This window comes from Oncorhynchus kisutch, linkage group LG10 (assembly GCF_002021735.2).
Source record: "Oncorhynchus kisutch isolate 150728-3 linkage group LG10, Okis_V2, whole genome shotgun sequence".
Taxonomy (NCBI): Eukaryota; Metazoa; Chordata; class Actinopteri; order Salmoniformes; family Salmonidae; genus Oncorhynchus; species Oncorhynchus kisutch.
Window position 1 is genome coordinate 44,431,666 of NC_034183.2, and position 16,301 is coordinate 44,447,966.

The window sequence follows — 16,301 nt, forward strand, 5'->3', positions numbered from 1 at the left end:
AGCTATGTTGACTATGACGTTAGCTAATATGTAGGCTGTGTGTAGCGGTTATGATATGAAGGTTTGGCTTGGAAAGTTTTTTTCACCTGGTCACAGACAGCTGATGTGTTGTGCACTGAAGTCCACAAGTGAATAGAAAAGGTGAAAGTAGGAGAGCTCTAGCAAAGGAATCATGCTGTTTGTATGTGGCTGCTATGAAAGCAGTGTTTGTGTATGATCAGGATTGTATTCATTCTGACGATTCTGTTGAAAAACATTTCTTAAAAAGGAAGCAAACAGAACGAAAGCCTGAATTTGTCTAATAGAAACTCTCGTTTGCAACTGTTGGACCAATGATTACACCCTAGATCAGCTAGATGCAGGCAAGAAGGTATTGAATGTGTCAATGTGTGTAAACTTTCATTTAAAGGCTAGGATGTAGCAACCTCATGATGGGTACAGGGAACATTTGAATATGAAATCAAATATGAATGGCAGTCATCCAATATGCTCATTAAAAAAAAACATTGTCCTCTCATCTTAAACAGCACCAACCACCACTGCTCCTCACCTCTGAACAGCAGTGGATCAGCTCTCTTTTCCCTTTTCTTTCAAAGAAGAAAGCAGGTGATCCTGTCCTCTTGCCAAGTTGAACCTGAAGATCCGCCATTAAAGAAATCACCATTATGGCACAGTGTCAGAATCAGGAAAACACATATACAGGGGCTTGCATAAGCCTGCAGGGGGTTGGGATGTTGGGTAGGCCTGGGGGCTTCGTGTGGCGGTGTTTGGGAAAGAGAAGCACATTGTTTATAGAGGAAATGGGAACAATGGCTGGAGCAACGGTAAGGGACGGCCTTGCAGGCTGAAACAACAGTCCCCATCTGTTGCACGCCACCACACACAACGTCTCTGCACTGTCTCTAGCACACCTCATAACTCACAGGACTTCAGCATAAACAGTCTCTCCGTCCTCTTCTCCCCCTAGCCTCCCTGTTTACGCCAGCGCTCCACAGACCAGCAGGGCCTTGTGTGTACATAACCTACTGAGGGGCTGGATCTACACGTAACAGCAACACACTATGGTACTCATCTTACCCATTCATTTGAAATTGATGCCTGCAAAGCATTTGAATCTCTGCCTGCATAACAATGTATGAGAATGTGAGGAAAGCCAGAGTGGTTAAGGGCTAAATCACAGCAGAAAAATGGCGGAGCTCACTATTTACTTTGGGAAAGTGGGGCGGGGGGGGGGGGGGGATCCTAGCTCCTCTTCTGAGTACTGCTGTTGTTGTTGCTGAGTGTTGTCCTTTTGTGTTTCATATTTACGGTATGGGAGGGAGGAGGGAATGAGGGACTTGAGGTGCTGGGTTGTCCCGTCCGGCTGCCCCTGACATGATGGAGAGCCAGCAGTGTCTCTATAAATACACTGCCTACGCGGCTGGCAAGCGGGCAGCTGCTGCTCACACACAGACTTATTGTGCATTCATGGTACACACACATTAGGCCATACAAGGCATGTAAGTGATTAAGTGGTTAATGTGATGGCTCTATGATTGCCACCATGTAGTGTTATGGGAGGTGGGAGTACATATTGTAGGTGGTCTAACTGCTACATGGCTCAACATCAGACACAGTTCAGACACTGTTAACAACTCAACCTGAGCTCATGGAATTTGTCCGACTTGGAGCCATGGAGACGTCAATAGACACCAGACATTGTTTGGTTCCCTCCACGACATTGCCAGACAGGCACTGTAACTACAGTGATACACACTGGGCAATATGGAGAGCCTTTAGATGTACACAGTTAGGCAAACTATCCTCCATACTGGTGCCAAATGCTTAATCAATCAGCACAATACCATTCTGATTCACATTCTCACTAGAATGTAACCAGTCTTAGAACGTTTAATGTCAACATGGAACCTGAAACCCCAAAACATGGTTTACCATCGTTTCCTTGTGTAGGCGTGATCTAGGTCTCGTCTGGTGTTATGTTATGTGTACATGTTAATCCATCCTTTGCCTCTTACATGGACATGAACAAACCCACTGGTTCATCAGGTTAAGCCTAAAAGATAGCTTTTCTCTCAGTATACAACCAGAACCTGCTCTGGTTGTTAGACAAGAAATTAGCAGAAGGCAGACCAGAGAGCTTACGGGCCTTCTCCATATCACATTCAACTTCAATTAAGCCAAAACAATAAAGTTTCTCTATGGCTGCATGAACACAATAGCAGACTGAGTGCAGGGGTTATGATAAGAGACCTCTATGGGGCCTTGTTGAAGACCATGATAATGCAATGTAAAGGTCAAATGGTGGAGAAATGGTTACAGTAGAAGTATATGTAAATATGGAGATCGGGTGGCAGCCTACATTATAGACCTATAGCTGAATTCTAAGGGTTGTTTTGTGTGAAACTAGACTGGATTGTGTCTGATTGTGATGTTGTACGCTGATAAACCCAGAGGCACAGATTGTGCTGCTTTCTGAGATTCAGTGATAAGAGAAATACTGAGATGGACATACAAAATGGTACAATAACTGCCCTGCCATAGAGACTGCACAACATCCTACACCCTCTCTATTATATAAGAACAGACATGGGACGACGGTTTAACACAAAATCAGATTTGGAGTTTAGGAAGGCGAATGGTTACAATAACACACACACACACACGCATTATGGTAAAACAATGTCCTATATGTAATTAAAGGTTGTCTGAATCACTGAACCACACCAGAAAGTGACCGGGCCTTGTTGGAATGAACAGCATTCCCGTTCCCTCCCTGTAACCTTAATCAGAGGCCGGGAAAAAAGGAGAGGATTGCTTTCCCATTCTGCCCAGGCTCTAGATCTCTGGTTACAAGGAGAATCCCCCAGTTCATCCACACAATGGAAACCCAACACTGACTGTAGAGGACTGGGTCTCTATGGGAATAGGAGTCTCGCTGTCTATCTATGGCTAAACACTGTATTTCAGGGGCTGAAGACTTGTCCAAACTATTAGGAAACCATAGAATTCTAACAAGAATAGCATTAGCTATTAGATCTATGGCAGTGTTTCCCAAACTCAATCCTGTGGACCCCAAGGTGTGCATGTTTGGGTTTTTGCCCAAGCACTATAGCAGATTAAAATTACAAAAGTTTGATGAGTTGATTATTTGAGTCAGCTGTGTAGTGCTTGGCCAAAAACCAAAATGTGCATTCCTTGGTGTCCCCTAGGCCAAAGGAATCAGATCTTACGGTCGCTTTAATTCTCTGTTAGGTCTGAACGGCAGGCTGCCATGATCAGGACACCGCGGAGCCGCTGGGAGATATGGCTTGGAAAACATACCTCAATCCAGATGGGAGAGGGTACTCTTAATTATCCCATTATCCAAAATGATACATTGAGAAGATTGAAATATTGCGTTTTTAATTAAACTGCAGTTTTTGTCAGCATGCTAGGCTAGCTAATGCTAAATCAACCCATTGGATTCGACAACACTTCCAGCAGCAACTCACCCCAATGCAAGACGTTGCATTTTCATGGAATCCAAAGGGCTGCTGTAGCATTAGATGACAAAAACGGCATTTTAATTTGAAACCAGCAGTACTCCAATCTTCGAGTCACCATTCTGGGATAATTAGGAGTACAGAGACACATTCCATCCCTGGATATTCCCAGCCATATACCGCGCCGGACTCTGGTTGTCCACATTGTGGCATAGCACCGTTTCGACTAGAGAGAAGAAGAAACTAACAAAGGTTGCATTCTGGCTAGCGGTCCCCAGAACCAAGTTTGGGAAAAGCTGATCTCTGGGTTTCTAAGGGAAAACATCCTCCGATAGATAGCCTTAATGGCCTTCCATCAATTGGAGGGTTTCTTGAATTCCAACAACCCAAATATGACAATGTCAGAAGGGCTCGGATTCAGAGTTCTCTGGGTTTGTTGTGGAATGTTACTGGACAGCAGCTGGAAATCATATTCAATTAAATTAGCACAAAGAGGAGAGGAGTGGCAAGGGAGGAAGTGGAATGTGACTTGCTAATAATAGGTCTTCCCATTCGCCAGGCCTGCCTGCCAGCAGGGAAGAGCACTAGCGCTAGCTGGCTTGACACAGGAAGAGATCAGACTGCCATTTTCCCTGAGACATGTTAGGGCTAGCAGTGACTGACCAGTCAGAGATTCACAGTAGGTTAGCACAAAAACCCTCTATGACGCACTAGAGAATGACCAATATGGATTTTGTTTTAGGGCTGATGCCAAAACCTATTTTTTTAACTCAATTTAGAGTTAGTAACTTTAGTTGTTCTATACGTTTAGATTTGTAATACATTGTAAGGCTGCATCATGCGACTAGTGATGATTTGAAAAAAGTTGCTTGAAGGCATGAGCTCTGCTTTGTTTTTTGTTTTTTTCTTGTGCGGGCTGTACACACTTGATTAGTCTCTCATTCACAATTTGACAAACACTTGATCATTTTTATTTAGCCTTTAGACAGTTAAGAACAAATTCTTATTTTACAATGACGGCCTACCCCAGCCAAATCTTCCCCTAACCCGAATGACGCTGGGCCAATTGTGTGCCGCCCTATGGGACATGGCCGTTTGTGAAACAGCACGGGATCGAACCAGGGTCTGTAGTAACGCCTCTACCACTGAGATGTAGTGCCAAGTGCCACTCGGGAGCCCCCAATAATTCCTTGTCTTTACATATATTAAATAATATACACTATTGTTCAAAAGTTTAGGGTCACTTAGAAATGTGCTCGTTTTTGTCCATTAAAATAATATCAAATTGATCAGAAATACAGTGTAGACCTTGTTAATGTTGTAAATTACTATTGTAGCTGGAAATGGCAGAGTTTTTAATGGAATCTGGCACGTTGTGTTAGCTAATGCATATTTATCATTTTAAAAAGGCTAATTGATCATTAGAAAACCCGAGGCGCGTTCTGTCTGAATGACTCCAATCTGCCCATAGTTTGAGACGTGAGAACACACACGAGCGCTGATCTACAGATTTTTGGTACATACAGATGCTGGAAGATTCTTTAGGTAGCTAACCCTATTGCCAACCTTTATTTAAGCATTTTAAAACACTTCCATCTTTCCCTATTATGACAACCATCTAATCTGACTATCAACTGTCGATTTACGGATACGATTGCGGCTGGTCAGATCAGCACACTAGTAAATAGCTAGCATTACACCGCAAGTCAGATGGCTTTGTTGCCAAAAACGGTGCATGTTCAAAATGATAACTATCGAAGGGTAGCTAGCTATGTTAGCTATTAGATCCTATCTGATAGCTTAGCACCATGTTTACCAAGACAGCTAGCTAGCATAGTAGCTAATATAGCTAGCTAACACAACATAAAATGGTTAGTTATGGTAATCTTTGCTAACCGGTCACATAGCTAAGCAGAGAGCTATCTTGTTAGTGAATTAACTAAACAAATATTTGCAACAGGAGGAGTTTCAATTTGGTCAGTGTCAATTCATCCATTTCTCAATAATGCACCTTTCTGTTGGAGAATGAGCTAGCTTGCTGCTGCTGCTGCTGATTTTCTCACCTAGACATTCCTCAATGTGCAGTCCTCGTAGCTCAGGCGGTGAGTGAAAGCTGTCATAGTAGCAGCTTAACTATGTACATGGACTATGGGCAAAGCCGATAGAGAAGGGCCGATAGCCAAGAATACAAAAGGCCAATATATCGGACAATTACAGTCGTTCTCTAGTTAGCACCAAATGTGATGAAAGAATGGTAATTTAGGGTTACTTGGGGCAGTTCTCTTATTGGAGCTTTGGTGCCAACATGGCGCCCGAGAGAATTCTACATCTCAAACAAAGTCTGCCAATGTTTGAAACAACAAATGAATGGGAGGAAAAGCCTTAAGTTGGGCAGCAACAGTCATTTGTGTATCAAGGTCAATATTATGGTGATATTAGTTGGAAATTATATCCATAAATATCATTGGTCGAGTGGAAAGTTTAACCAGTTCCCCCTCAGATCTACCTCATCTGTGGCAAAGCACTATGGGTGGCTCCTCTTGTTACTGCTGGGGACAACTGGTGGTTTGGGAGAGGTGAGAGGGGAAAGAGGGGTTGAGTGTGGAGGGGTAGGGGGCGAGTGGGCGCAATATAAATGGCAGCTGTTGATGGGCCGTCTAACTATAGACCTGTAGCTGGCTAGGCTTGGTAGTGCATGGGCGCAAGACACACACTCTCTCACACAAACACACCCCATGGAGGAAGGGGGACCAGACCTACCTTCACCTGAAAATAACAGTATTCAACTGTCCACCTACACACCCCTACCCTGTATAAACCCTCATATATCATCATAACCTAAGAGAGCACAGTTGTGACTTCAAGGCTGTTGAGTCAGGGCTCTAAAACACAGACAGGCAGACAGAGCGATCAAGAGCGAGAGAGGACCTTTGCTGGATGACAGATGGATGTCCTCAGAGAAGGCCAATTTGGTCTTTCAAACCTAATAATATAAATTACAGTGTTTTGTTTTCCACTAGGGCAGAGGACATCCAGACATGACAAGTTCTTCTGGTGCTACAATCTCGCTGGTCAAAATCTGAATAAAGTACAAGCAAAAAAGTTCAGCTAAAATTATTATATGATTTAAAATGTATGTTAATGACTCAATTTTGTTTAAAAGATATGTCACATGGCAGATTTTTGTTTACGAAAATGTCTGTCGCTTCCAATGTCCAAAATCACCACATCCCAAACCGCTACATCAACCCTTCCGCTCATTCTCGCCTTGACCAATCACAACAAAGATCAGAGCAGCATGGGTCTCTATGTTCCCTGGCTGTGGTTGATGTGATCCTGATTTATCCTGTACTGAACAGCAGGAGACAAACATTCAGACTGGTCTGGGACAGGCTTCATTAGGCCTTCATGTGCCAGGCCTGGCCCACATCCCAGTATGTTAAACCAGTAACCAGAACCCACACTGGAGTCCAACAACAGACAGACTGTGATGGAGGGCAGCGATACTGGATGTAAGAGTCTCTCTCTCTCCTACGCCTGTAGCACGCACGCACGCACACACACGCACAGCTTCCTCAAAGAACTCCATTAGAGGAGAGAACTCATGCATATCAAGAACGCTGCACTCGGACGAAGGCCTGGGCCTACACAATTACCTCTATGTGTTAGTGTGAATGTTTTATACGTTAACACGTTTAAACGAAAATGAGTCATTAACATTTCATTTTAAAATCACAGTGCAGTTATCAAAACGATCACTGATCATCATCATAAAAGGGAGAAGAAAAAAAATAAACAAATAGGCCTACCTAGTTGGTAAGAGGGGATTTACATCTTTCAAATGATTTGCCACAGATATAAAGCGCTCTGCACCTCATTGTCATCAACAGTTGAAGAATTTTGTTTTTAAAGTGCTGGTTACAGAAATTTCAGTTGATAGGCAGCCATTATCAACAGTCTACTTTAGTTGAGGTAATTTGCTAAATGAAAGACAAAGCGCCATTTGAGCCGTGACTCGCGCTACTGAAACAGGTGCATCTTTCATCCATATCACTGTTCACCTTTTACAACCCGTTTCAAGAGTTATTTATTTATTATTTCTTTATTAATGGGAGTTGAGACACTTAGTATTAGAAAGCAAAAATGATTCCTTTTTTAAACAGTATATACCCGCATTTGACATGTTTTCTTTAGCCTTGTTTTTTATTTGTGAGTTTATACTAGGTGGGCAGGCTTTTATTAAACATAAAACAAATAGTCCCCTACACTAGGGCCCTATGATTTCCGCAATGCGGAAAACGGACGGAATCGCAGAATTTGGTAATAAAAATGGAATCAACTGTAAAACGTGGAATATTGCAGAATATTCCATAATTCCCAAAACTTTTTTTTTTTTATCATCAAAAGTAGGCCTAATTATCGTAGTAACCTAAATTATTTAATGATTGTAAAACTACAGACGAGTAGGCCTAGAGAAATAATTCCGTTTTTGATTGGGGTGTTTTGAGAGGGGGCGGGGGGTCATTCGTTCGTGGGACCATTACGTCACTTTGAGAAACATGTCGAAGAGTTGTCAATTATTATTTTTTAAAGACCCCTAAATTCAGAGCAGAGCAATATCCAAAAGGACTTACGAGTCAGGCGATAAACTGTTTTGCAAATTCTTTAGCAAATTCTGTCAACATTGATTGGACCGTAAAAATACTTGTGATGACCACTTAAAGTCTAAATCCCATGTGAAGAACAAGGAAAAGCACCGTGTTAACCAGAGCATGCCTCTTCAAAACGGCCATTACTAGTGCAAGCGCATCAGCAGATTCAAGACGAGAATTTATTCAGGACTTGTGGCTGTGTGCGCCGAGTCTGGGATCCCCTTAGAAAAGCTAAGAAAGCTACGGTCGTTTCTAGTGAAGCTTTGCAAACAGGGAGGAGTGTTGGCCAAAAATGAGAGCAGCCTTCAAACTCACCTGACCCATGTGTTCGACCAACATATGACTGCCGTTCTACAAAAGATCCATGGGAAGAAGTTTGCGGTGGTTGTTGACAAGACAACAGATCCAAGGGATTGCAGCGTTCTAAATATTGTCATTGGAGAGTTAACAGCCTATTAATATACCGTTGCAATAGCCTACATTCTGCAATGTGAATTGTCCACATGCAAATTGTGATATTCCAAACGACGAGCTATCGTGGTGAAATATAGCGATGCATAATGTCAGCAGTTTTCTGCCTCTCCATCTAGCTAACTCTCGCTGTATCGATATTGTTAACACTTCAAAAATAAAAAGTGACAAAATAAGTGTTAAGGAAAAACTTAAATGATGTTTTAACCTGACTTTCATTGTAGGTATTGAAAACCAGTACATTCTGGTGGTTGTCATTTTCATGGACAGAGTTCAAAGTTTTCCCAAGCTATACTAGCCTCCCTCCACAGCAAATATCTGAACCTGAATGATGCCTGGGCAGTCATAGATAATGCCTCCTACTGCCTGAAGGCATACAAGGAGATTCTGAAAGGAGTGATGCCCAACAGTGTCCATGTAACCCGTCTCTGCCATGTTATCAATCTGGTGGGTGAGACCTGGCAACACTACAAACACCTCTCTGAAGTTGCAACACTTGTGAAATGGATGAGATCGGTCTCCTTCAAGAAGCCTGCCAGAAAGAGAAGATGGGTGAGCTGCCTTAATATGAAGGAGTGTGTGCAGGCCAAGGCTCCTCCTGAAGCAGTGAGCTCCAGAGGGAATAGCTGGTTTGAGGCAGTGAAATACCATGCTGAGCATGTTCATCTGTACAGAGAGTTTTGGTTGGCAGAAAAGTCATCATCCCAGGCAGTCACAAACATTCTCAGCCAGCTGGAAACAGAGGTGGTGCAGGCCCTCACTGTTACACTAACCTTCATCTCGGAGGGCTGGTCTAAACTGATGACAGCTCTGTCAATCCTTGAAGGAACCCACCGTCCCACAACAGTGTCTGCATACAATGTCATGGAGGATCTGGGCTCTTACCAAATGAATGGAACGGCAAAAACATGTGGGAGTGGTGCCAAGACAGATGAGCTATTGGGAAAGATTGGGATTGGAGAGAGAAGGGAGGTGCTTGACCATCTCCATGATGCATTCTATTTAGCCTTCAAAGTTCTCAAAGCACTGGGACACCCATCCAGCCAGAGGTCTACAGGCTGGCTAGGGTGTTTGATCCTAGGCAGGCTCCAGCCATGGAAAAGCAGAATAAATGCAACGTTTAGTTGTTGTTGTTTTTTACATAAGTATAACTCTAGGTTTTGCCTATTGCTTGCTGCATTGTTGCCTAGATTCTTGCATTACTTTTTTTCCATTTATAATCAAACACTTAGTAGAACTCCATATTGAAGCACTTGTAACCTACTCTAAATGGCACACTATAGCAGTTCGCAAATAAAAACCTAAAAGATGCAGGCCATGGTTGGAACACATACTGTATTTCCCTACTTTAATTCAACCAGTCCATTTTGAATGTGTGATAAAGCCGTCATGATTTGGCAAGGAATATAGCTTGTCTACGTTTTTTTGTGTATCCTATCAGTTAGATACGTTTTAATAGGCAGTCATTTCTGTAGGCCTAATGGGACCTTGGTTGCGTAGCACGTGTGTGTAGAGGGAGCTGTCAGATTCTAAATGTAGTGAGAGACACGTAGGGAAAAGAGAATGTTGAGAAAATAACTTATCACTTGGCTAGGTTTCTTTGTTGTGAGTCGCTAATGCACATAAGATATGGAAGGAACACTAGAGTCAACGTGAATTAACAGTTGCCTTTGGGACAACATTTCACCTGCACAAAGCAGATTCCAGATGCCTAAAGCCTATTGCACGCTTTCCAGCTGAAACAGTTTGTGCATATATTGTGAAGACATTTTGTGACGTTTTTGTTCGTTTTAGTGTTTGGCAGGTTTTTTTTTTTCTTCAGCTGTTCGAACCCAAAAAAGGATTGAGGCAAGTCCAAGTTTGGTAGCCGAAGTCTACACCTTTCGTCAGTGATTGGTCAATAGTACTACTAACACCTTCCTAATTGTGTCTTACAGATCCTTCTTTAACCCGCCTCCTCCCCTTCATCTACACTGACTGAAGTGGATTTAATAACAAGTGACATTAATAAGGGATCATACCTTTCACCTGGATACACCTGGCCAGAAGCGGGCAACTGAACAGTGTCCTGTCTATACTCGGTTTGTTGTTTTTATGAAATAGTTTAATTAAATCCTTTTTAAAAATCATAGCTAAAGTTAGTATTGCTACGGATTCCGCAATGTGGTCAGCCTTTACAGCTGGGACCACAACTTTGTGTCCCGGATTCCTGTTAAGTACCAGTTAGCTGCTAGCTCACTGGTGTTTTTACCCACGGCTGGGCACAAATGCGTCAGGTGCGAGATGTTTTAGAGACTGACAAGGTCTGGTAGTGCTCCAATTCTCTTGTCAGAATAAGCAACAGAGGACATAGAAAGCATATCAACTCCTGTAGAAATGGCACAATGGTTATTGTGAGTAACCTAATTTCTGTTCCTTTAACTCAGTCTGAGTTTATACAAACTGTAGATTAGAGACGGTCAGAAAACATTGTTGTAATGTTAATAATTTGGATGTTATTTCCATTGGTTACCTTGAGGCAGAATGGCCCACACTCATGGAATATGGCGATTTTAAATGTTAGAGCAATCACTAGTAAAACCTCTCTCTTGAATTACATCATTGCATGTTTCTCACGGAAACATGGCTGTCATTAGATTGTAGTACCACTCTACAGCTTTTCATACTCAATCAGAAAAGGGCTTCTTTCTTTTACTAATGCTGTAAGGACATTTCGTTTGGCAACTTTTAGTATTCTTATCATCATGCTATATACTGTTTAAAATGTCAGCCACCAGTGCAGGCAATAACCCTGATTTACCTGAACTATTGTCGATTGTCCTTGAGAACTATGATAAAAATCCTTGCGTTGGGCGATTTTAATATTCATGTTGACAAAGAGAATGAATTTAAGGCCATTGAATTTATGAATCTTTTGACTTTATCCAACATGTTACTGGGCCCACCCATAACCGCAGCCATACTCTGGACCAGGTTATCACCAAGGGGCTTTCTATCATTTCCTCTATTGTTGATGTTGCTTTATCTGATCACCACTGAATATTTGTACTACCTTGTTACCCATAGTATAGGATAATACGTAACGCAGTATTAAACACTATCTTACCTCTGAAGTTGCTTCAGATTGAGTGTATGACTTTTTCCACATTTTGTAACATTTACAGCCTTATTCTAAAAATAGACACACAAAAAAAATACATCCTCAAATCTACACACAATACCCCATAATGACAAAAGTGTATCTAAAAATAAAAAATTGAAATATCACATAAGTATTCAGACCCTTTACTCAGTACTTTGTTGAAGCACCTTTGGCAGCGATTACAGCCTCAGGTCTTCTTGGGTATGATGCTACAAGCTTGCAGGCCTGTATTTGGGGAGTTTGTCCCATTCTTCTCTGAAAGTCCTCTCAAGCTCCGTCAGGTTGGATGGGGAGCGTAGCTGCACAGTTATTTCCAGGTCTCTCCAGAGATGTTCGATCGAGTTCAAGTCCGGGCTCTGGCTGGGCCACTCAAGGACATTAGGAGACTTGTCCCGAAGCCACTCCTACGTTGTCTAGGCTGTGTGCTTAGGGTCACTGTCCTGTTGGAAGGTGAACCTTTGCCCCAGTCTGAGGTCCTGAGCAGGTTTTCAACAAGGATCTCTGTACTTTGCCCCGTTCATCTTTCTATCGATCTGGGTTAGTTTCCCAGTCCCTGCCGCTGAAAAACATCACCACAGTATGATGCTGCCACCACCATGCTTCACCGTAGGGATGACGCTTGGCATTCAGGCCAAAGACTTCAATCTTGGTTTCATCAGACCAAAGAATGTTGTTTCTCATGGTCTGAGAGTCTTTAGGTGCCGTTTGGCAAACACCAAGCAGGTTGTATTGTGCCTTTTACTGAGGAGTGGCTTCTGTCTAGCCACCCTACCATAAAGGCCTAATTGGTGGAGTGCTGCAGAGATGGGTTTCCAGAAAGACAACCATCTCCACAGAGAACTCTGGAGCGGTGTCAGAGTGACCATCAGGTTCTTGGTCACCTCCCTGACCAAGACCCTTCTCCCCCAATTGGATGGGCAGCCAGCTCTAGGAAGAGTGTTGGTGGTTGCAAACGTATTCCATTTAAGAATGATGGAAGCCACTGTGTTCTTGGGGACCTTCAATGCTGCAGACATTTTTTGGTATCCTTCCCCAGATCTGTGCCTCGACACAATCATGTCTCAGAGCCCTACAGACAATTCCTTAGACCTCATGGTTTGGTTTTTGCTCTGACATGCACTGTCAACTGTGGGACCTTATATAGACAGGTGTGTACCTTTCAAAATCAAATCCAATCACTTGAATTTACCACCGGTGGACTCCAATAAAGTTGTAGAAACATCTCAACGATGATCAATGGAAACAGGATGCACCTTAGCTCAATTTCAAGTAGTTCATTATTATTTTTAACTTGTAATAAATTTGCAAACATTTCTTAACCTGTTTTCGGTTTGTCATTATGGGGTATGCATGTGTCTGTAGATTGATGAGGGAAAACAAAACGTAATAATGTTAGAATAAGGCTGTAACATAAAAGGTAGAGAAAGGGAAGGGGTTTGAATACTTCCCGAATGCACTGTACTCAATATACAGCACCAACTACATAAATATCTTTTAGGGTCCTTATCTGCTACCTGGACATTAACTGAAGTATGTAGCACAATAGTGGACAGTGATTTAACTGTCCCTGACAGCTGGGTGCACGTCTAGGGTTTGGGGGTGAACGAGAGACAGAGATACAGTAAGAGACCCACACAGACAGAGCGTAGGCTGGAAAAGCACTCTGCCTGCCATGGAAAACAGGAAAGAGAGAAAGAGAGAAAGAGAGAAAGAGAGAAAGAGAGAAAGAGAGAAAGAGAGAAAGAGAGAAAGAGAGAAAGAGAGAGAGAGGGCTGAAAGGGCTTGAGTAGGAGAGAGAGAAGAGGCTGTAGAGGGAGAGCGAGATGGTAGGCAAGGAGGGAGATGGCTGGCACAGTGGCCCACGCAGGCTCTCCTCTGCCTGGATAAAGAGCCCAGTGTCTGGTGGATGACCCTGGAGCAGAGAACAAAGACTAGGACCAGAAAACCAGGGGTGACTTAATACAAAACCTTGAAGTGTAGTACTTTTTGGCCAAAATGATCAGTATGGAAGCTAGATATACTGTAACGGTTATGTAATCCAGTGAAGCAGCAACACCTTGCTGTTGATAGGAAGTCTCCTCCAGTTCAGTAGCAGTCCAACATGGGCTGAGGCCGGAGGTCACGCCTTCGCAGAGTTCTGTGCGTTGCCAACTCACTTAAGACGACCTCTTCACCGTGCTTCAAGCTATACATCACAGCAACACTGAAGTGTCAAAGAAACATTTCACCCCTCTCGCTGGCCCAATAATAGACTGGTGGTAGGACAAACAAACCTCTTTCTCTGTGTCTGTCCAGTGAAAAAAAGAAATCAGTGGACAGATATTAGCCTAATGCCCTACTGTACAAAGCAGCCATTGTTATTAATCCTAAAGCAGACGTCAGAATGAACTCTGGCTCCACCATACTAGCCTCACTATCCTCCACTCCCCACGCCTCACTCCCTCTACAGGCACTTTACAAGTGATATTTTGGCATGCGGAAGGAGGGGAGGGTGTATATACATGTGTGTGTGTGGGGGGGGTTACACCCAACTATCACCCCTTTATATATTATCTTTATCTTGATAGCCCTCTGTGGAACAGACTGTCCTGTGCTTGGCCTGTCAGTGTTTACCGCACAAGGAACAAAAACAAATCTATTTTCTCTCCCCTCATCCCTCTGCTCGCTACAACAGCCCCTTGACAACAGCTTGCTTTTGGATGGTTATGGAACTCATAATAATATCAGTAAAAATAATGAATGGTTGCTGTCAAACCTGCACTCCGCCACCGCCTACACGTGACAGGGAGCGGTCAAACTTCACCACAGGAAGAACAAGCTGGAGACTAACACGGGGGGGGGGGGGGGGGGGGGGGGCAGCTGAATGGGAAAACATTCCTTCAACATTGTGGCAACGAACACTGTTTTGGCAGGAGAGATTGTTTAAGAATGTTGAATTCCTCAGCTGGGGATCGAGAGAGCCGTCTCCTCAAGCTGGCCTTGGGGAGAGGAGGACCAAGGAAAAGAGAGGGGAAGTTGTAACTGCAGAGGTGGTGGTTAAGAGAGAGAAGAAAGAACAGAGGATGAAAGAATGGCACTGCAATGGATAGCTGCCGTTTTACGGGCTTTGACCCTAAAACGAACGTTTCTGCCATTGTTTCTTATGACCAAAAAGAGCTTCTAGACATCTGAACAGCTCATCTAGATTTAGATGAAGATTTCTACTTCAACGAGTTGGTAGCGCAGGACATACTGCTCACCCCGGACCAGGCCCTAATCCTGAGACTTGGAAAAGGAAGAGAAGGCCGACGTGCGGGCAACCCGATGAAATGACATTGGCGGGTAAATAAACCGCCTCTACCATCCGTTCATTGGTGAACATACAATCACTGGAGTACAAACTGGACGAGACTATTCTATCAATGGGACCTGAACAACTAATATCCTATATGTTTCTTGGAGTAGTGGCTGAACAAGGACAATATACATCTCACTGGTTTTTATATTCATTGACAGGACAGAACCTCAGCTCGGGTAAGCTCAAGGATGGAGGTGTGTCTGTTGACAACAGCTGGTGTACAATCTCTAATATTAAGGAAGTCTCAAGGTTCTGCTCGCCTTCGTTAGAATACCTAATGAAAAGCTGTAGACCATACTATTTACCAAGAGAGTTTATCTATATTTTAAGTAGCTGTCCATTTACCACCACAAACCAATACCGACACTAGGACCGCATTCAACAAGTTTTAGAGGGCCATAAGGAAACAATAAAACGCTTATCCAAAATGCAGCGCTGCTAGTGGCCGCTGATTTTAATGCAGGGAAACTGAAATCCATGTGTCACCTGTGCAACTAGAGGTGAGAGACAAAACTTGAGATCACATTTACACCACATACAGAAATGCATTAAAAGCGCTCGCTCGTCCTCCAATGTGGCAAATCTGACCATAACACTATCCTCCTGATTCATGCATACAAGCAAAAAGCACCAGTTACGCGCTCAATACGGAAGTGGTCCGATTAAGTGGATGCTAAGCTACAGGACTGGTTCACTAGCACAGACTGGAATATGATTAAGAATGAATTCGATGGCATTGAGGAATTTTCCACATCGGTCACCACTAAATGAATTGACAACGTCTCCCCCCTACAGAGACCATATATATAAATATACCAACCGGAAGCCATTGATTACAGGCTAAATCTGCTCTTGGCTAAGGGCTACAGCTACCACCTTCAATGAACCATCAAACAGGCAAAGTGTCAATACAGGACTAAGATTTAATCCTACTACGCTGGCTCTGACACTCGTCGGATGCAAACTATTACCGATTGCATATGGAAACCCAACTGCGAGCGGCCCAGTGACGTGAGCCTAACAGATGGGCTAAATGCCTTCTATGCTCGTTCAAGGCAAGCAACACTGAACCATGCATGAGAGCACCAGCTGTTCCAGACGACTGTGTGATCACGCTGTTCGTAGCCGATGCGAGTTAGACCCTTAAACAGGTTAAGATTCACAAGGCCACAGGGCCAGACGGATTACCAGGACACATACTCAGAGCATGTGCTCAT

General features: G+C 43.3%; 1 protein-coding gene across 5 annotated transcripts in view; it reads right to left on the reverse strand.

The window, feature by feature from the left end:
• LOC109898184 (WW domain-containing transcription regulator protein 1-like) overlaps positions 1-16,301 on the reverse strand; it is a 77,132-nt gene that overhangs the window by 22,181 nt on the left and 38,650 nt on the right. Inside the window, exon 1 of one of the 5 annotated variants that reach the window (XM_020493048.2) lies at positions 3,492-3,928. The exons of the other annotated variants lie outside the window; for them this stretch is intronic. Coding sequence (XP_020348637.1) covers positions 3,492-3,517 — 26 coding nt within the window. The 5' untranslated portion in view covers positions 3,518-3,928. Of the gene's footprint in view, positions 1-3,491; positions 3,929-16,301 lie in introns of those variants that run through there. 5 annotated transcript variants of the gene reach the window in all.